Below are 23441 nucleotides of genomic sequence, written 5' to 3' on the forward strand. Positions count from 1 at the left end.
AAGAACGTCCTTGAACTATAACTAGATGAAGCGGTATTTTAAGATAATAGATCTAAGTATAGGACTATTATTAGTGAGTAAATCATCCCATCACTCTATTTGATTACTTCCTGTTCGAAGAAGAAAACAATTGCAATTCTATTTTCTGAATTGAAGGTGCGTTTCCTGTAAATGTTTCAAAATTGTCGGAAGAATTGAAAAACTTACTGTCTGTATCAAACTTCCTTATAATGGTCTCAATCAACGTAGTTCTTGGAGCTACCAGACCTCTTCTTACTGGCATATCAGAGATTTACCACCTTGGAAGGTTTTTCCAGCAAGAATTTTTCGGGATTTTCACCATCCTCATAAGGTACTCACGTGAATTGAAAATTGGATTCTAAGTTGTTAGCGTAAATCTAATATTTCTAATGAAAATTTCTAAATTCGTTGTGCTGTTCCCGGAAAAACTGAAGCGATTCGATGCATGCCGGGTTTTTTTAGCTCTATCCCGTAAATACGTGTTTGTTTGCAGTGCTGGCACGTTCGTAACTACGCAAAAAATTGAAAATAAGGCGATATTAAGGCGACTTGCTGTCGGAAAAGCGCGGATTCGAGAATGTGCAATTTTCCATGCTTCGTTACCGTTTTCCGCGCCGAACCATAGTGAAAAACTGCCGAATTGTTTGGGATCTTCGTTGTATCACAGTGTGCTGAGAAAGAAACGTCAAAATATGCGTACAAAACGTCAATATAAAAAACGATGCGGCGAAACAGCCGTTCGACCACGACCCGGTATCTTGATTCACTGAAAACAGTAAGGAAAATTAACAATTCGTGGACTGGTTGTGGCGCCATCCCAGAAGCGACGGTGGACGTCGCCCGAACTATACAGACGTCTTCGACGGCGACGCGATGCGATGAATTGATAATAGTAGAAAATGCGTTGGTTGTGTTATCATCTAGGTGAAAGGAATTGTAGGTATTTGCAATTTTGACTTTTCGGATGTTATCGAAATTAGAATATTCCAGTCACATTCGCTGTCGATAACATAGACTCAAAATATCAAGAACAACCAACCCAAAAAACGGGTTAGTGAAGCAAAATATTCCATTTTATGTTCACTGAAAAATTCAAAATTCGAATTATTGATCTTTAAAATTCTTTTGGTGCCTACATCTATAGTATTTTCCAAATACTTCATAATATTATAGCATAGATTACTTGAAAACTCGTAAGGAAGTTCGGCTCTCTAATAGTAGGTGTCGCTGTCGTACTACTGATGCACTTTAAGTTATACTATTTTACATACAGGATGTTTCCAAATGAGATATGAATCTTGGACATTTGCGAGACATTTGAGTTCTTGTGTTATTTGAAACGTTTCTCACCTTATTCAATTTTTCATCAATTTTTTCTACGTTCGCCCAGTTTGATATTTTTGATAGATTTTAATAAGGGGATATAATATTTATGAAAATGTCAAAACTATGCTGTATTAGATATTGAAAAAGAATTTATGTATGACAAAATTATTTTAAAAACTTCCAAAATTCCTTCTTCATTTCCTGAGTTTTAATAATAATGCAGCAAAAAATATTCAGGACATGTCATTTGAATAAATGGACCTACTGATGACATTTTTAAAGGTCTTTTTTCACAATTCCAGTGTCTTTCGGACCATCTGTAGAGTAATCCATAAATTTGGAGAAAACTTTTTGGGAATTCAATAAGAAAATCGTAGAGTGAATGGCCGAAATGGGGACAAAATGAACTTGCTTCTGGAGAGTATACTGACAATATTTGTAGTATATTAATTGCAGTGGCGACGCCAACTTTCAAAAACAGGGTTGGCCAAGAGGGGGCCGGATTTTTTTCGGGGAGGGCCAAAGTAAGCGAAATTATAGTTCTACTAATCACTTAGCCTTAGTATGTCAAATTTTAGGGGGGCCAGCAGAATTTTAGGGGTGGGGGGCGGTCAATGATGACAAAAATGATACAAATCATTTGAAAAAACAGGGTGATATCATGTTTATACAAGATTCGGAGCAGCCGGTAGAGTCAAAAATAATTTAAGGTGTCGATTCCATCCAAATTTAAATTATTCTCCTAGCCCAAAATTTGCAAGAGTTATCTACCGATCCAGCACTATTGACTCACCCTGTATATTATATGAGATAAATTTCATTATGTTGTCAATTTGTCATAGTTGTCGGTTATTAGGTTATTAGGTATTAGGAAATATTCTGATGATGCGATACTACTGAAATTCGGTAGATATGCACATTCGAGTTATTATACCTACCTATAAAAAACTAAATTTCAAGAAAATACAAGAAGAATATTGAACAAAATTAACGCTATTTTCATGCCACGAAGTTGAGATTTCGATTATTTGTATATATAGAATAACAATCTCAAGCTCATTACAAAATTTCAAACTGATCATATCATCATATATAACATATCATCAGAATAATTCTTCTTTACCAATTATTTTGGATATTCTATATCAGATAGGAGGAAATAATGATTAACTTTTCACAATGTTTATTCAATGGAAAATTCAAGTGGAATTCGGAAAAAAAGGGCCCACTATCTGTGGAATAGACGCATAACTAAAGGACACTCAAAAGCTCCTGACTTCAATTGTTCTCCTCATTTATTATTTATTTTAACCTGTTTGGTAAATGATTTGATATATTCTTCAAGAAAATAATGAGCTAAGGTGTAAAATTCGCAGTATTTTCGATTCGAAACTGCCAAGCTATAATTTCTTGTGGCGAGAAGGTGAGAAAATGCTCAAAATAGTAATGCAGCGTATTTTTTTAATTTGAGACATGCTCTGTATTCTACATTATTGTATAAGACGAAGTCCAAAGTTCTAAGAAAGAGTAGTTTTTATCGCATAACGATTTGGAACAACTTAGGACATAGGATGAACTGGTTGAAAGTCGACCAGTTTTTCTATCATCTCCCTTATAAGAAAGTTGCATAGTACAAGATCGGAATTGATGATCAGATAGATACACAGGATTCGCTAATTTTGTTTGAGCTTGACTTTCAGGCCGAAATATCGTTGCATCACGAGAATGATGAGTTCTCGAAACTTTCAGAAAATATGCTATGATTTAAAACGCAATAGATATTTAAAACATGTGAACTTTGAAAAATGAGAACTATAAACATTTCCTCTACAATTGCAATGAAAATTGCACAAAGATTTTGTTCTTTTTTTGAAACCAATAACTGTTGGAAATTATACAATTTGAAAGAATTACTAATTACTACACTATCAAAGATATACGAAAATGTGTTTATTTTTCACGCAAGATTAGTTCTGTACCTATTCCAGCACCAATTGTTGTTGACGATTGTTATCAAATTGTACATTCGTTTTTGAGAGTCTGGCGACGCAATAAACAAAGATGTTTGCTGGAGATTGTTATTTCATAGGTGTTTCAAAATAGGAATAGGTAATAATGACAGATTCCTCGGATTATTTTAGGAAAAGAGACCTAGAAATATGGGTGATTTTTTTCAAGTTTTTTCTCATAGCAATTTCCCTTCATAAGATATTTAACTTAACTTAATTAATCATAGATTGATAGCAATTTGAGATTTTCATCATCTGATATGACAATTTTGAATGCAACCCAGGGTGATATTTTTTCTCGAACGGTGTCCGATTCTTTCCTCAAAAACATTTTTTTTTTACTTTAAAAAAAAATAAAGAGACTTTTTGATTCAGTTCTTTACTTTTTGCTTTCTCGTCATATCTGCTACTGATTTCGAAAAATAACTTCAAGTAATTCTCTAGTAATCCTCAGGATAATCCAAATTATTATAGAATCCATTTAGTAAGTTGTGATGAATGAGTTAATTATAAGTTTTGGTACTTATATTTATTCAATATGTAGCCAAGATTGATAAAGATTCAATAAGCTGGTATAATCATAACAAAAAGTAGGATTACAAGAAATACTCTGTATCTCGAGTGGTTGCAGGCCTATGTTTATAGTACTTTTTGCCTTCAAATTATCACAGAAATCTCTCATTATCCTTTGTAACACCAATTAAGGAACCTCATGACATCCATTGTAACGTATATGTTGTCACTGAAGTACAGATTAAGATTTTTTGGACTCCTTGAATTTTCTCTGGTTCTCGTTGCACTCGACCCGAAATTTCATATAAAGCTCAAAATTTCTATTCCTCATGAAAATGCAATAGCTAGCTCATCTAGATCAAATTCATATAGTTTTGATATCACCAAATAGATAAGATTTCAAACTCGAATTTCGAACCTATCTTCAAGTTTATGAGTTCTCCATTCAAGATTTATTGTGTTTCGGATGGACGGACAGAATTGAATTTGTCTATTAATTTGTCATCAGTGAGTCAAACCCTGTCGGTACAAACCTCCGGTACAAAGAAATTATCTGTTCGAGGAACCAGCGCTAAACGAGAGAGCAAGACAGTTTGATTGCATTGAGCGTCGGTGTAATAGTACATATACAGGGTGGCCATTTGAAAACGAAACAGACGAGATAACAGACGAAATAAAGTTTTTCGATAGAAATGCTCGGACAGGTCGATTTCTGTTTCGAGAGGGACAACTTAAGAAGTAGGTTACGGACGCATAGCGCTTCAACCCTTGCTACTACAACCCTCACCCCCAAATTTTGAATAGGGAAGATGGGGTGAGTGATACCTCATTTGAAAGGTATTTTTATACTGATTTCAGCACAGTAATTGTTTTTTCATTTTATGCATTAGTTCTCGAAATATTCTCAACTAAGTATTTGAAAATGAAGTGGTGTTTTCATGGCACTTGTAGTGTTTTGTGAAAAATCGACATTTTGAGCTTCAAAACAACCATCGAAAAACTTTATTTCGTCTGTAATCTCGTCTGTTTCGTTTTCAAATGGCCACCCTGTATAATATACCGGTTGGAGAAGTGATCTATCATCAATCATATCAATAATAAGTTTTTGATAATTTTAAAGGTTTTGATAACAATTTTTACTTGCATTGATTTTCATTATGATATTAAAAATTATTTTCAAGCAACTTATGAGTTCATAAACAGGACATAAAAGTAAAAAAAAAAGTTAGTTGATTCAACCATAGATTGGATATGAAAAAATGGCTATGATCATAGATGAGATAGGTGACAATGGTGTCAATAATATGTGCAGGTAAAGAGAGTGACATTTGATGGCCAGGAAAGAAAAGGGTGTTTTTTTAGAGCTGCAGAAGTTTAAATTGCAATAAAACAACGATAGATTATTCGATTGACATGAATTTTATTTATCCGCAAGATAATCTTGTGGCATTACATTTTAAATATGATTTCTTGCATATGACCGCCACAGGTGGCTCGGATGTAGTCTAATCTGGACGTCCAATTTTCGATGACTTTTTCCAACATTTTCCAACAATGTTGTCTTTCAAATGGTCAAGGGTTTGTGACTTTACATAGCCCCACAGAAAGTAGTCTAGCGGTGTTGAATCACAAGATCTTGGAGGCCAAAACGTGAAATTAGGCGTTCACCAAACGTGTCTTTCAATAAATCGATTGTGGCACGAGCTGTGTAACATGTTGCGCCGTCTTGTTGGAACCACAGCTCCTGGACATGGTTGTTCAATTCAGGAATGAGAAAGTTAGTTATCATGGTTCTATACCGATCACCATTGACTGTAACGTTCTGGCCATCATCGTTTTTGAAGAAGTACGGACCAATGATTCCACCAGCCCATAAAGCGCACCAAACAGTCAATTTTTCTGGATGAAACGGTGTTTCGACATACACTTGAGGATTAGCTTCACTCCAAATGCGGCAGTTTTGTTTGTTGACGTAGCCATTTAAACAGAAGTGCGCTTCATCGCTAAACAAAATAAAATGGACGTAGTGCGCGATACGTATTCCGCACAGAACCATTATTTTCGAAATGAAATTGAACTATTTGCAACCGTTGTACAGGCGTGAGTCTATTCATGATGAATTGCCAAACCAAACTGAGAATAAATCACTTGACAGCTGTTAAATCGGTCGTCATCTTGAACAGTAATGCCAACTTAAAGTTATATACCTCGAAAAAAAACACCCGTTATATGAAGTAGCTTCCCGACTGCTTTGAAGGTTAGAAATCCATAGATTACGTACCTATTGTGAGTAAAATCGATCTTCAGATCTTGAAATTGATTAAAATTAGATATGAACTTAATGACGGCTTCATTACACCGCAACCTTATGGTCTATTAAGCCCCCTTCAGATGAGCTTTGCTCGCCATTTGTCGTCCTAGTGTACAGGGTGGGCAAATTTCGATGTTTTAGCACTACAACTTTTGAACCAGAGGAATTAGACAAAATCTGATACCCACTTCTCGATCTCTTTTCCTGAGAAACTAACAAGGGTAGTATTCATTTTTGGCCACCTTCTTTTGTTTTCGAGTTATAAGCGAAAATTGGAGAAATGGCGATATCGAAACACATTTATATCTCCGCTAATACTGAGGATAGAGCTCTGAAATTAAAACATTATACAGGCACTTTTTTACGTAGAATTCAGTGGCGTGCTCGTATTTTCAAAAGAGTTTTTAATTACGAAGCAATGACCCAAACTTATGTTTTTTCAAATGGGAACACTAAATTTTTGTGCCATTTTCTGAAAGCTTAATTTTTCCTGATTTCAAAAATATATAACAACGTATGATTTGTATCAAAATAAATAACAGAAAATGGTCAAAAACCTTTTTTTACTTAAGAGTCTCAATATTTCCATGGTTTCAACTGTTGATGAGCCTTTCTATAACAAGAGCAGTGTCCTTCCGTCAATCTGAGTATTTCTATTCTTTTCACTTATTTATACAAAATTCGAATCTATATTTATTTTATATAATACAAATAGTTTCGAAAAGATAAACGAACTTGGAAAAAGTTTCCTAGGTAGCTTGAACACAGTTTCAAATATTCTTCTATTGAAATATCGAGAAGAGGTGTCCACTGTGCATTGTGCAATTGTTATCATTATTAGGTTAAATATTATTTCTTGTTTGTCCCTTCGTAATTAAAATGTTCAGTTCAATCATATATGCATTGTTTCATATGCTGTTTAAAATGGATTGGTACTTGTGCGTATTGATTCTGGAGACCTATGTCAATAATCTCCTGATACATGCATCTCAATACAACTCTTTCGATTGAAAAATTCGATCTTGTGGTTTCTCCGTTATTTCCAAATCAATTTTTAGATAAAAAATTTATAAAACATATCTAGATTCGAATTTTGTAGAACTAAGTGAAAAGCATAGAAATAATCAGATTGACGGGAGGACACTGCTCTTGTTATTGAAAGCTCAATTTTTCTGTGTTCATCAACAGTTGAAGCCATAGAAATATTGAGACTCTTAGGTGAAAAGAGGTTTTTGGCCATTTTCTATTATTTATATTGATCCGAATCATACGATGTTATATATTTTTGAAATCAGGAAAAATCAAGCTTTCAGAAAATGACACAAAAATCTAGTGTTTCCATTTGAAAAAACATAACTTTGGGTCATAGCTTCGTGATTAAAAACCCTTCTGGAAATACGAGCACGCCACTGAATTCTACGTGAAAAAGTGCCTGTATAATGTTTCAATTTCAGAGCTCTATCATCAGTATTAGCGGAGATATAAATGTTTTTCGATATCGCCATTTTTCCAATTTTCGCTTATAACTCGAAAACAAAAGAAGGTGGCCAAAAATGAATACTACCCTTGTTAGTTTCTCAGAAAAAGAGATCGAGAAGTGGGTATCAGATTTTGTCTATCTCCTCTGGTTCAAAAGTTGTAGTGCTAAAACATCGAAATTTGCCCACCCTGTACAGCTCGCCCTCCAGTTCCAAAGTTCTAATGAACTCCAGTATCTTGGATGACTTCAAGTGGGTTACTTCCTCATTTCTATAAGTCTCTTGTCCAAAGCATTTTTGCGTTGGCTAGCGATGGCGAGGCATTCTATTACCAGGTGATCCGGAGTTTCTTCCTCCTCCCCGCAGAATCCTCTATCGTAAATTTCTGCTAGACTCTCTCTCATGAGATGCTTCCTGAGGTGGCAATACCCTGTAAGGATTCCAGTGAAGAGATGCGGAATATTCTTGCTATGATGCAGATATTTATTAGATCCCGCGGTATCAAAGTTTCGAAGAAACTTTTTGGTATGATCCTACCCAGGTAGGTTCCGCCAGAGTGTTTTCCTTTAGGTTTTTTCCTTCTCCTGTAACTTTTTTTGGGAGGTACCGGGTTTTTCACTTTAATTTGACCCCCCCTTTAACTTTGTTTATAAAAGAGGCACAAAAAAATGTTTTCTACAAAAGTTTCACGAAATCGACTAGTGTTTTTTAAAATGATTTCACAAAACGAAATATATATATAGAGTGGGCAACATATTGATAGCAACTTCATTTTTTCAAATGGAACACCCTGTATATTTTTCTATATTTGACTAGCTCTTTTTTCCCTGATTTTGAATATATAACATATGTTTGGCCTTTCTCTCTTATTCTGAGTACCACTGAGTTTCAAATTTTTAGAACCACTTGGCAAGCTAAGTAATCAGTTTTCAAGTGGAAGGCTGCGATAATTCAAAATGCCCTTTTTTGAGTTATCCCGTTGGCAACGATATGACATACATTTTTCACTATAAATTGGAATTGGATCATTTGGATGCAACTCCATATATTCTCTCCTTGTAGCTTCCTCATTTTTATTGTTATTCACATAGTGAAAATATTTCAAATTTTTCCGCTTCTGTGTAGTGCATATTCGATGAATAGTTTCATTCAATGACAAACGAATGTCATATATCGTTGCCAACGAGATACATAACTCAAAAAAGGGCATTTTGAATTATCGCAGCCTTCCACTCGAAAACTGATTACTTAGCTAGCCAGGTGGTTCTTAAAATTTGAAACTCTGTGGTACTCAGAATAAGAGAGATAGGCCTAATATATGTTATACATATATTCGAAATCAGGGGAAAAATAGCTAGTCAAATATAGAAAAATATACAAGGTGTTCCATTTGAAAAGCTGAAGTTGCTATCAATATGTTGCCCACTCTGTATATATTTGGTTTTGTGAAATCATTTTAAAAAACACTAGTCGATTTCGTGAAACTTTTGTGGAAAAAATTTTTTTGTACCTCTTCTAGTAACAAAGTTAAAGGGGGGGTCAAATTATGGTGAAAAACCCGGTACATTTGCCTATATCCGGAAGTAGGTGAACCATCAAAATATTTTTTACCTATCAATACCTACACGAATTTCTTCAAAAGAGTTGACTATGCCATATCCATAGCCAATAATGATCACCCACAGAGTTATTAAAGGCATTTGTACTGTTAACTTCCGAAAAGTACCTTCACATATCAAAATGATAGTAAAGCATACAATAGTTTGAAAAAATGAACAGCATAAATATAAAGTCAATCTACCTTTAATAATATTACCACAAGAACTGTAGATGTAAAGTGCCCAAATTTCATTCTATTTTGAACTTTGAATATTGATGAAAATATTAATTTTAGATTCACGACCTTCCAGATTGACAATTTTATAATGATTCGGAAACAGTATTACTGATTCTGAAATGAAACTATTTACATAGAATGTGAAAATGATGATTCCCTAAATATTTTCAGAATTTACAAGTGTTTATCTCCAGGATAAGGAAGCATAATATGTATAAGTACATATATTATTTTTCGTAGCTTACCTTCTTGTTTCCCAAAGTCCATTGTTCGTTTGAATAATTGATCGTTGTTATTGTTAGAACTGCAGCAAAAATCAGACAATATTCTCTGATGAAATGAGTAGTAGGTATTATGTGTATGAAATTTATTCCAGTATTACGAAATTATTATGATTCATCCATTCAATGCTGGAATAATCAAAGTGGTCCAGCAATCGATACAAATCACTCCTCTATAGCGTCGTTGAAATGCTTCAGAGTCTAGATGATGCAAGGCGGACTGATTTAAATTCATTATTTCCAATGAACATTTACAAATATTCAATGAAAATAAATTTCTGATTTTCTAAATCTCCAAAAATTGAATTAGAAGGATCTAACCGTCCATTCGGTGCTTTTCTAAAGAACTACAAGGACCATTTCCAAATTAAGTATGTACTTCGGTTGCCATAACAATTTTTTTCAAGCTTGAGAATTCAATTGATGAATTTTAGGATCTGAAAAATCAAGGATAAAACTTTTAAAAATGTATTTCACAAGAATTTATTGATAATATGAAATCTTGAAATTGAAAGCTAGTACTTGTTGATGTTGAATCTATCTAATTCTACAATTCGGGATGGTATTTCATTTTCAATTTTTCTCGTAAAAGTTGTCAAATAAGTAAAAAAGATGTTAAAGGGTACCGCACAAGTAACCTCCTGTCAAATTGGCTGAATTTTTGATATGTTCTAGTCCAAGTCATTCCAAATAAATAGTTCAATAGGGAAAAGTTTTTCTATAGGCTAGTTTTGACGCTAGATGCCCCTAAAAACTATCATTGGTTGTCCATTGTTGAACAATACAAAACGTTATCCTGGATAATTTTCATTAATATGAGATACTATCAAAAGCATTGTTCTTTGGTGCTGTTACATTCGGTCAATTATACAGTGTGTCCCAGCTACCTACTTTTTTTAGTTCAGTTATTCGACGATAGTTACAAATCTCTTTAGCGGTCTACAATCGAAAAATTTTTAAATGTTTACTATTCTACATCTACACTTTATTCAACATCACACTCGAATAAATATATGGAGTGTTCCACAAGTTTCAAACATCTCAATGTTTAGGTATTGTGGTTCTCATGTATTATTGTGTCTATGTAAAAAAGTTTTTAATAATTTCAAATAATTTTGTAATGCTAAAATTTCAAACATCTAAGTTATTATTGTAGTTTATGTTGTATATTTCAGAGCCCTGATGAAGACTTCAAAATAAAGTGGAAACTAGTTGGCCTTTTTTCCAAAAGCTAGTTTTCTGGGAAAAATCCTTGACCTAGAAACCTATGAGAATTCACTCAATTAAAAGAAAATCTTATCAAGGATGTGTTATTAACAGATTCGTAATATTTTTCATCCTTTTTTATCCCTATAAATCTGAGAATGGATTTTTCAGTACGGAACATTTCGAATATAACTTTCGCTTTCTTTTGAAAGGAACACTCCGTATATTTATTTCTCTATTTCGGTATCGTAATGAGTTCATGACAGTTCTAAGAACAGTGCTGTAATGAACTCCTTACTGCATCGTTTTCAGTTATATTTTTCGTTTTTTGGTTGTCTCTACTGCCTTCCAATCCTATCAAATTCCAACAAACGTCAATAATTGTCAATATAATGTATAATTTGCAATGATTTGCAGCATTATTCGCAATTTCTCCTAATTCTGGGGGTGTTAAATCGATTTAGTCAGACATAATTCATGAATTTAATGCGTAATTTTAAATTATTTGAAAATTCGAAACGTACGATTCAAATTCAAAGCTTGACTGAAATAGAGAAAATATCGTCTAATATACTCGTTGCAGAAGGCAATTCCAACACTCGCTCCTTCGTCGCTCGTTTTCGAATTTCGCATTCGTGTTGGAATAGGAGCCCATTCTGCAACTTAGAATATACTATTTTTCGAGTGTGATGTAGAATGAAGTGTAGAATAGGATTCATAAAAATTTTATGATTGTAGACCGCAAAGGAGATTTGTAACCATTTTCAAATAATTGAACTTAAAATATCTTAAATAGATGGGACCTATTGTAAAATTGACCAAATGTATCAACACCATGATAGTGATGATTATCCAGCGTATTGTATTGGGCCTCTAGCCAATTTGACAGAAGAGCACTTAATGAATTAAGCGGTTTCCTTCGCAATGTTTTTCGATTCTCTTTTGAAAATTCCGAAACATAAGCGACGAAAATTCTAACGATTTTATTTCTCGGGAAAAGGAAACGTTCTTATTAAAAATAATAAACCAGTCTAGACATGATCAACGTAATATATATAAATGGTATCATATCAAAATATCAAGTTCACTTATTTCTGTGAGATTCCTGTACAAGTTTGATGATATAATTTGAAATATAGATTTGATTGAAACGAGTTGAGATAACAATGATAAATTGTAATATAATAGTGAATATAATCTAATTCAACTTCAAAGTCATTAGCGCTAAAAATGAAACGGAGTGCATTTTTGATCGAAGGATCAGAACACCTGTAGTATGTTTGGAAATAAAAAATTCACATGAAAAAAAACGACAGACATACTATTTGAGTATCAATCCAGACAGAGAATAAAACAATAACGATATTACTGTTGTCTCTAAATAGGTGGAAGAAAAAAATCGATTTATTTCTGTGCGAATAAACAAATCAACATTTCTCAGGTATTGTTATCAACAAAGTTAATATTTATACTTATATGAACTCTAAATTCCCCACAGAGTTCATGTCTTAACATCATCTTTGTTGGTATTCTATACCAGCTCTTTCAAAGTACTATGAACCCTGAGAAGTTGGAGTTACTTCCGAAGTAACTTATTTAGAACTTCAGCAACAACTTTCGCCAAAATTAAATCACCCAATTTCTGTAGGAATTCCATGTGTCTTCGATCACGTACGCTTGTCGTGCTTTTCTTTATTTGTTTACGGTGAGATGAGACAGCCACGAGCATGACGCGTGAACGCACTCTGGATTCTCCTTTCCTCCTACTAGTCCTACTCATCTCATAACACCATTCTTATGGAGAATGGAGCGACAGACGGAACTTTATTTATCTTTTCAAGATTTGTTTGGGTTCTTGAGAGGATCGCTTCGTACACGTGAACCTTCGATCCTTCCGAGGAATTGGAGTATGGATGGAAATTTATTGAAATGAGATGCATTCGCGAAATTATACGACCTTGAGGGATTCACTTCACACATTCCGGATTCTGAAAGATGAGAATTGAATATTCCTTGAAAAATGAATAAGATATTTGTTCTTCGAATTAAAGTAGTATTCGGAGAATTTACACAGCGTCATTTTTTTTATTAACCTCACACAAAATTATACGGAGATTTCTAGATATTTTTATGAAATTCATGTTTTTTTCTCCCGCTTACGCTGGAAGTAGCTATCAATTTCCTTCTTTTCAAATGGTATGCCAAATGAATTATCACATTTTTGGATTTCCCATCGAGTTTTAATATGACCATGATATTTCCAGAGTAATTTGAGATTTTTTACAAATATTTTCTACTCGGGAGACAGGATGATCAGAAAGATGGTCTTACCCTTCTTCAGAAATTAGCTGGTTCTTCATGGGGTGCTGATGCCAGCATTCTTCCTAAGGCAGCTTTGTCCTTGGTTTTTTCTGCTGCTGAATACTGTTTTTCTGTTTGGTTCGATAGTGCTCGTGTTCATAAAATTGATGCACAGCTTGACGTTTCTATGAGAATTGTCAGTGGAAATAATAGATCTACCCCTTTACATTGGTTACCAGTGCTTTATCAAATATAACGGGTGTTTTTTTTCGAGGTATATAACTTTAAGTTGGCATTACTGTTCGAGATGGCAACCGATTTAACAGCTGTCAAGTGATTTATTCTCATTTTGGTTTGGCAATTCATCATAGATAGAGTCACGCCTGAACAACGCTTGCAAATAGTGCAATTTTATTTCGAAAATAATGGTTCTGTGCGGAATACGTATCGCGCACTACGTCCATTTCATTTTGTTTAGCGATGAAGCGCACTTCTGGTTGAATGGCTGCGTCAACAAACAAAACTGCCGCATTTGGAGTGAAGCTAATCCTCAAGTGTTTGTCGAAACACCGTTACATCCAGAAAAATTGACTGTTTGGTACGCTTTATGGGCTGGTGGAATCATTGGTCCGTACTTCTTCAAAAACGATGATGGCCAGAACATTACAGTCAATGGTGATCGGTATAGAGCCATGATTACGAACTTTTCCATTCCTGAATTTAACAACCATGATGTCCAGGAGCTGTGGTTTCAACAAGACGGCGCAACATGTCACACAGCTCGTGCCACAATCGATTTATTGAAAGACACGTTTGGTGACCGCTTAATTTCACCTTTTGGACCTGTGAATTGGCTTCCAAGATCTTGTGATTTAACACCGCTAGACTACTTTCTGTGGGGCTATGTATCGTTGTTTTATTGCAATTTAATGTTTTATAGCTCTAAAAAAAACACCCTTTAGTTCCACCTCATATTCACATACAGGTCTCATTTGTATTTAACACCTTCCCAGTGGCGTACCCAAGGGGGGGGAGATAAGGGAGATTTATCCCCCTTCAAGAGGAATATCCATTATATGTAACAACCATTTATATTACAATCTATAATGAGTAAGCAAACTTCTTTGGAGAACTTCTTCAAAAAAAGGAAAATTTGAAAAATCATTTTGCTTATCCCCCCCCCAAGGCTTATGTCTGGGTACGCCACTGCACCTTCATTCAATCTAATGAAAGTGACAAGGAAATTTGGCGTTCGGAATGGAGTTCTAGTAATGTTTTCAACAAAAGTGTAATCGTTGATCCTTCAGAGAGTTCCAAGTTTAAATCTCCCTAGGAAAATAAATGATGTATTTCAAATCGACTTAGGACTGGTCATGGTCATTGCAATAGTATGCTGTTCAAATGACATTCTATTGAAAGCCCGCTATGTGAGTGTGGTATAGAATAAACAATTGGGCACTTGTCCAATTTATAAATTTCATAGGGAATGCCAAGCTATCCATCCAGTTTCAGATTCTTCTTCAGAATGGGTCGCTAACTTTTAAATCGATATAATGGAAATAATTATATTTATTACTTCTTTCTGGTTCTTTTGTTTTTCATTTCAGATATAATTATAATATAAAATTTCGTCAACTGGTGAAGAGGAATGATGAAGGAAATATTGTTCGGATGTCATGTTGTTCTGTAAACAAATACACAAACCAATCACTACATCTATACGGGAATTTAGAGATTTTGCTGAGGTTTTCATCATACATTGAAATGTATGATGCCTCGTTTACATTTCTTCTGCTAAAAGGTACTGAGATTTCATCCACACACGCTTTATTGTTTGAAATTAATGATTTTTTGTATTGCTCTATCTCAAAAGAATATATATTCATTTTCTTTGAAAACTTCCTTATTGCAAGGTACATATTATCAATAATTAAATCTTGGAAATTCTAAACAGGCATTCACGTCTGCGAAATTAATTTTCATTCAGTCTCATTTGGGTTGTGTTTGTTTTCAGTTTCGGCAAAATGCCTAATTTCACGAACGAAGATTACTTGAATTTCATTCTTATTCGTGGGGAATATAATAGCTGAATGAAATTAGACTCCACATTGAGAGATTTCCTAATCGATCTGGACCATCAAGAGATACCATTAATAGAATAATTGAATAATGAACGATATGATAAAACGGTCTCAAAACAAAGAAATATTGTAAATGATATAAATAACGAGATCAAAGTTTCTTTTAATTACGCTTAAAAATTTCAAGTCTATAGTATTATGTTATTCTAGCTTCAGCTGAATTCTGAAAAAACAAATTTTAAATTGAAAATTTCTAAGAATGTTACATTCAATAGGCATAAGAGTCATTAATGGTATGAGACAATAATCACCACTATAAATATAGTAATTTTCAGGATTCCTAAAGTTTTAATGTTCAGATTCCGAATTATGCGATGAATTCGTAGAAAGACAAAATCCGACAAATGGTTCCATAAATAAAGCGCTTCGAAACAATTAGTTTTTTATATAATTTAAGACTCAGATATATAAACTATGTACATAAATTTTTTCCAATAAGAGGTTACATTTTATATGAGAAAAAGTGATTTCAATGGGATTCAATGGATATTTATTTCATTGTAGAGAAGAGATATGCCATTAACGAAGGAAAATGATATCAGGATACGATTGCAGCACCATATACATTGCATGAAATTTTCCATAACCAATTCGTTTGCGGCTCCTCGATAACTTCATCTTTGGTCTTGATTCGATTATGGAGCATAGACCTTATCTTTCACGTGGCCCCAAAGAATAAAGTTTAAAGGTATTAAATATTAAATTACAAGATATCGGAGACTAATTGTGATCACCTCATCGAGAAATAACACGGCCAGGAAACATTTCTTGCAAAATTGCGATTGTTTCGTTGCTGGTGTGGCACCGTTTTTTGAAAATAAACGACGTCAACATCAATAGATTCCAATTCCAGCCATCAAAAATCATCAATCATAGCTCTATAGCGCAATCCATTCACCTTAACAGTTGCATCAGTTCATTCTCGAATGAGTTAAGTCCAAACATATCACCTACCCAAAAAGCGCACCAAACAGTGACACGTTGAGGATGGAGAAACCTATCAACAATCATTCTTGAATTTTCCAAGCCCCAAATGCGACAATTCTGTTCATTAGCGTAGCCTTCGAGGTGAAAATCATTGAAGATGATTTTTCGGTGAAAATCATTTTGATATATTTCAAATACCTAATCAGCAATGATGATGATCGACCAGCTTCAGTTCTTGTGTTACATGAACTTTAAAAACCCCACAGCTAAGTCTTTATAAAGGGTGTTTTTTTTAGAGCTATAGAACTTTAAATTGCAATAAAACAACGATGAATTATTCGATTGACATGAATTTTATTTATCCGCAAGATAATTTTGTGGCATTATTTATAGGTACCTATATACTGGGCGAGTCTTTGACTTGTACATATTTCAAAAAAAAATTTCTGAGATCAAAAGAATAGTTATTTGTTTTACTAAGCAGCAAAGTAGTATGTAGATTGACTGCTGCGGCTGATAGTTCATATAGCCAAGCCTATCGAGTCTAGGAATTCAGCCAAGGCAGTCAATCTACTTCGCTACCGAGTTGAACATATAATTTTTTTCTCCGATTTTTTATAATGATATATGTAGGATATTGTATTTACTACATTCCCACAATCTTTTTTTCCCGTTGTAATAAATTAAAACGAAATTTGGTAGAAATCGCAATCGTTGGAATGGTTGATTGCTATATAAATATCCATAATAATTATATTTTGAGAACTTATGGAATTCCTGACAGTTTTCAAGAAAAAATCAGATATATTTATAAAGGGTGTTTTTTTTCGAGGTATATAACTTTAAGTTGGCATTACTGTTCAAGATAGCGACCGATTTAACAGGTGTCAAGTGATTTATTCTCAGTTTGGTTTGGCAATTTATGAGTAGACTCACGCCTGAACAGCGCTTGCAAATAGTGTAATTTCATTTCGAAAATAATGGTTCTGTGCGGAATACGTATCGCGCACTAAGTCCATTTTATTTTGTTTAGCGATGAAGCGCACTTCTGGTTGAATGGCTACGTCAACAAACAAAACTGCCGCATTTGGAGTGAAGCTTATCCTTAAGTGTATGTCGAAACACCGTTACATCCAGAAAAACTGACTGTTTGGTGCGCTTTATGGGCTGGTGGAATCATTGGTCCGTACTTCTTCAAAAACGATGATGGCCAGAACGTTACAGTCAATGATGATCGGTATAGAGCCATGATTACTAACTTTTTCATTCCTGAATTGAACAACCATGATGTCCAGGAGATGTGGTTCCAACAAGACGGTGCAGCATGTCACACAGCTCGTGACACAATCAATTTATTGAAAGACACGTTTAGTGACCGCCTAATTTCACGTTTTGGACTTATGAATTGGCCTCCAAGATCTTGTGATTTAACACCGCTGGACTACTTTCTGTGGGGCTATGTAAAGTCATTGGTCTATGCGGATAAGCCACAAACCCTTGACCATTTGGAAGACAACATTCGCCGTGTTATTGCCGATATACGGCCACAAATGTTGCAAAAAGTCATCGAAAATTGGACGTCAAGATTGAACAACATCCGAGCCAGCTGTGGCGGTCATATGCAAGAAATCATATTTAAAATGTAATGCCACAAGATTATCTTGCGGATAAATAAAATTCATGTCAATCGAATAATCCATCGTTGTTTTATTGCAATTTAAAGTTCTATAGCTCTAAAAAAACACCCTTATAAGTCAAAGGCTCACCCTGTATAATCTGACTATTAGTTCGTGAAATATTGATCTTACGCTCTCATCAGAACATCAGTTCGATATAATTATTATTTATTGATTATTCGATGAAGTTGAAGAGAGCAAGTTGTTAAATTCTATTTTCCAACACTTACTACTGCTAAAATATATAAAAAGCAGCAAATCCTTGAGTTGAGTTATTTTAACGAGTCCAAAGTTTTATTATTGGAATTGGGCACATATCAACATTGTAGTTCGATCATTATTCATTTCATTCCCATATATTTCCTCTCATCATTCACTGAATAGATGGACAGCACGCAGAATAGACATAATAAAAACATCGCTCTATAAACAAACATCCTGCAAGACACTCTCATTAAATTAGATGATGAACTAGATTACCGCATCTAACAAGAATTAACTGTATATGTACTTGGAAACGTTTCGTCTCATGTCACAATTCCTGAAACATAGAAAAAAAATCTTGACCTCGCGACCTGCTCAGATTGGAAAATAGGCGGACTATGATCAGCACTGATTTCTCGGGACAGATCCCCCAAATTCTATGAGTTTCTTCGTCTGCCAACCGAAATGATAACAGTCTTCGGACTTGACCTTATAGCGACCCGTCATAACCGTTTCTGAGAATCCATGGGTACAAAGTCCGGTATGTCTAGGGATCTCCGTAGAGCATCTAGTCGACACTGTGTTTACCGGATGCGTTGTCGAGCAGGCTATTAACGAGATAGACAGATAAAATTGTCGTCGATAAGGTATGAGAATAATAATACTAATCGGATTATTTTGTTCGGGCGGAAGTGGGTGAAATTGAAACCTGTTCGGGTTATTGAACTGAGGGTTTCGCTGATTGTGGTAGTCACGTTGAATGACATTAAAAAGAACAGTGTACAGGGTGGGCAAATTTCGATGTTTTAGCACCACAACTTTTAAACCAGAGGAGATAGACAAAATCTGATACTCCATTCTCGGTCTCTTTTTCTGAGAAACTAACAAGAGTAGTATTAATTTTTGGCCACCTCCTTTTGTTTTCGAGTTATAAGCGAAAATTGGAAAAATGGCGATATCGAAAAACATTTATATCTCCGCTAATACTGATGCTAGAGCTCTGAAATTAAAACATTATACAGGCACTTTTTTACGTAGAATCCAGTGGCGTGCTTGTCTTTTCAAAAACGTCTTCAATTACGAAGCTAGGACACAAAGTTATGTTTTTCAAATGGTAACACTAGATTTCTGTGCCATTTTTTTGAAAGCTTAATTTTTCCTGATTTCAAAAATATATAACATCGTATGGTTTGTATTGATAAAATAATAGAAAATGATCAAAAGCCTTTTTTCACCTAAGAACCTCAATATTTCTATGGTTTCAACTGTTGATGAGCACATAAAAATTGACCCTTCTATAATAAGAGCAGTGTCCTTCTGTCAATCTGATAACTTCTTTGCTTTTCACTAATTTCTACAAAATCCAAATCTAGATATGTTTTATAAATTTTTTATCTATAAATTGATGAATTGATGATTATCGATATTTCGCACCGAATTCAATAGATGAATATTTGAAACTGTGATCAAGCAACCTAGGAAATTTTCTCCGAGTTCATTCATAATTTTCGAAACTATTTTTATAAAATATATTTAGATTCGAATACTGTAGAAATGAGTAAAAAGCATAGAAATAATCAGATTGACGGAAGGGCACTGCTCTTATTATAGAAAAGAAAGCTCAATTTTTATGTGCTCATTAACAGTTGAAACCATAGAAATATTGAGATTCTTCGGTGAAAAAAGGCTTTTGATCATTTTCTATTATTTTATCAATACAAACCATACGATGTTATATATTTTTGAAATCAGGAAAAATTAAGCTTTCAAAAAAATGGCACAGAAATCTAGTGTTACCATTTGAAAAACATAACTTTGTGTCGTAGCTTCGTAATTGAAAACGTTTTTGAAAAGACAAGCACGCCACTGGATTCTACGTAAAAAAGTGCCTGTATAATGTTTTAATTTCAGAGCTCTATCATGAAAATATTGAGAATCTTAGGTAAAAAAAGGTTTTGACCATTTTTTGTTATTTATTTTAATACAAACCATTAACCATACGATGTTATATATTTTTGAAATCAGAAAAAAATAAGCTTTCAAAAAATGGCATTAGTGTTCCCATTCGAAAAAACATAACTTTGGGTCATAGCTTCGTAATTAAAAGCCCTTTTAAAAATACGAGCATGCCACTGGATTCTACGTAAAAAAGTGTCTGTATAATGTTTTAATTTCAGAGCTCTAGCATCAGTATTAGCGGAGATATAAATGTTTTTCGATATCGCCATTTTCCCAATTTTCGCTTATAACTGAAAACAAAAGAAGGTGGCCAAAAATGAATACTACTCTTGTTAGTTTCTCAGAAAAAGAGACCCAGAATAGGGTATCAGATTTTGTCTATCACCACAGGTTTAAAAGTTGTAGTGCTAAAACATCGAAATTTGCCCACCCTGTACAGATAGAAACACAGGATTCGCTAATTTTGTATGAGCTTGACTTCGAGGTCGAAATGTCGTTGCATCACAAGGATGATGAATCATCATCCAATAATATCAAAATGTAAAATTTCAGAAAACTCGCAAAGAAGAAGAACGAAAATTTTTTCATAAATTGAACCAATAATAATCATTTTATTTTCCTTTGAAATCCATGCGTCAGTAAATAGTCGGACCCCGTTACGGTTTATGAGTTTATTATAGCTCTCAAGATTAATACTTTTATTGCACTATGAGTTTTTCTTTATACGAGATTTATTATTTTCCTTTATCAATCCACTTTCTCGGCATCGCCTCTTATTTGCTATCTATGATTTTTTTCATTCGTCATCGGTATCCACTTACCCGTTGTTTTCGGTTTTTTGTATCATTCTCGTCACAAAATTTCAATATGTAGTAATCAAAGAAGTGAACTGAGTAATTCACATCGAAAAATTTTCTGGGCTGTGTTGTACAATTTATTGTGTTCCATTCAAATTGCAATTTATTTGTGAAGACGTCAGTTTTGAATTAACTATATCTACAGGGTGTTTCTAAATTGGAGGTACAAATGAAAATGACAGATTTCTCGGATCATTTCAAGAAAAAAAGTCCTATAACCTGAGCCTGCAAACGCTTTGTTTTTGAGATACAGTTGTTAAAGTTCAAGTTTATTCAACTGGAATTATCATAGATATTCCAATTTAATGTTTTCATCATGTGATATGCTAGTTTTGAATGCAAATCTACAGGATGAATTTTATCTGGAAGGGTGCCCGCTTGATTCCTCCAGAATAATTTTTTGCTGAACCACAGGTAGATTAGAAATATTTGAAAAGAAACTCTGGTTCAGTACTACACTTTTTGGTTTTTTGTAGTTTTCTACAGACAGCTCTCTATAGTAATTTTCAGGAAAATCAAAATTATTATAAAGATCTAGTTAGGTGGCTGTGATAAATGAATTAATTATGAGTCTTGGTACTTATTTACCAACTCTGTAGCAAAGATTAATAAAGATTCGATAAACTGGTTAAGCATCACAAAAAAGTATTACTACAAGAAACACCCTGTATCTCGAAAACAAAGCGTTTGCGGGCTCATGTTTATGGGCCATTTTATTTTCAAAATTACCCACGGAATCTCTAATTTTCTTTCGTAACTCCAATCAAGGAACACCAAGTATAAGATAAGAACAATCGAATTGGTAATAAAAAAAATTATTTCGAGTAATTTGGTTCAAACTTCGTTATCAAACCTCAGCATCGATAAAAGAGACCATTTAGCTAAAAGGTGCGAACTCATTGCAACATCAAATAGAAAATTGTATAAAATTTATAAAAACATATAGACACATATACTTATATATAAATTGTAAAAAAAAATATAAGAAATAATATGAACACGAAAATTATAGAAAGAACGTATCAAAATGAACGTATAAAAATTTTTAAAAATATAAATGAATAAGTAAATACTAATATAACGATGAATAATAATAAATACTATATAATTATATATATATATTAATAAATAATAATTATATACAAAACATTCACAGACAGAAGCTCAAAAGGAACTTAAATGAAAAAAGTCATTGAACAAGCATAAAATATTTCAAGGAAATAGGCATTAATCAAACGAACAAAGAATTTGACAGAATAAATAAAGTTGTACGAATTTAATTCCTTCAAGAACTTGATTGTGTTTTTTATTCAATTGTACGAACTGAGATTCTATTCAAGTTCAGCCCTAATGTGGAAATTTGTCCTAGCCAAACTATAAGCATCAAGTGAATAACTGATACGGGCTTTCTACAGTTTATGCAGTTTGGTTGTTTATTTCTCAGCAAGTATTCATGAGTGTACGCAGTGTAACCTCTTCTGAGTCTAGTAACCTTTTTTTTATCCTCGAAACTTTTAAAATATACGCTATGTCTTAAAACGCAATAGGTTCTTCAAAAATTTGGACTTTTATATAGAAAAAGTTCACAAATAAAATATACTTTTCCTCTACAATTGTTCATGAAAATTGCACAAATTTAATATTGTGTTCTTCTTTAAAAAAGAATTACTTGTAAAAATGAAACAATCACTGTACAATCATAAACACAAATAAATGTGTAAATTTTTCACGCAAGATTGGTTCTGTAGGTACCTATAATTCAGCACCAATTTGTGTACATTAGGTTGTTAATTGTTATTATTGTACCAACATTCTAAGAGTGTGGCGACGCATAAACACTGAATTTGCTTGAGATTGTTATTCCAGTATTCCTAGATTGGAGGTACAAACAAAAATGACAAATATTATTTTAAGAAAACATGGGCTCTAAAACGCTTTGTTTTCAAGATACAGGGTGGTAAAGTTTGATTTTTTTGAGATTTTTTTTTATAGCATTTGCACTTCAGAAGATTTTCAACTGAAATTTGGCATTTTATCCCAATTTAGTATTTGGATCACGTGATACGCCAATTTCAGTTGAAAATCTACAGATTGACATTTTTTCTGGAACAGTGGCCGCTCTTATCATCCAGAACTCTTTTAATGGATCATTGGTAATTTGAAAAAATTGATTTTGAAGAAAAAATTCAAAACAATTCCCTTGAAATTCTCAGTGAAATTGAATTACATAGAAATCCAGTAGGTAAGCTACGACAAATGAATAAATTATTAGTTTTGATGCTTATTTCCAAGATCTGTAGCAATATTCCATATAAATTTCATAAAGTCGTATAATTATCTGAAAAAAAAAAGAAACACTCTGCATCTCGAAAACAAACTGTCAGCAAGCCCATG

At 33.6% G+C, this 23441-nt stretch overlaps 1 protein-coding gene across 8 annotated transcripts in view; it reads right to left on the reverse strand.

Annotated features, from left to right (window-relative positions):
- Nucleotides 1-795, reverse strand: part of LOC123676913 (potassium voltage-gated channel subfamily H member 6-like) — a 281964-nt gene extending 281169 nt beyond the window's left edge. For all 8 annotated transcript variants that reach the window (XM_045613233.1, XM_045613232.1, XM_045613230.1 and 5 more), the window contains exon 1: nt 208-795. In XM_045613233.1, the coding sequence (XP_045469189.1) occupies nt 208-283 (76 nt within the window). In that variant the 5' untranslated portion in view covers nt 284-795. The remainder of the gene's footprint in view (nt 1-207) is intronic.
- Nucleotides 796-23441: the final 22646 nt, after the last annotated feature.

Source organism: Harmonia axyridis, chromosome 3, assembly GCF_914767665.1.
Source record: "Harmonia axyridis chromosome 3, icHarAxyr1.1, whole genome shotgun sequence".
NCBI lineage: Eukaryota > Metazoa > Arthropoda > Insecta > Coleoptera > Coccinellidae > Harmonia > Harmonia axyridis.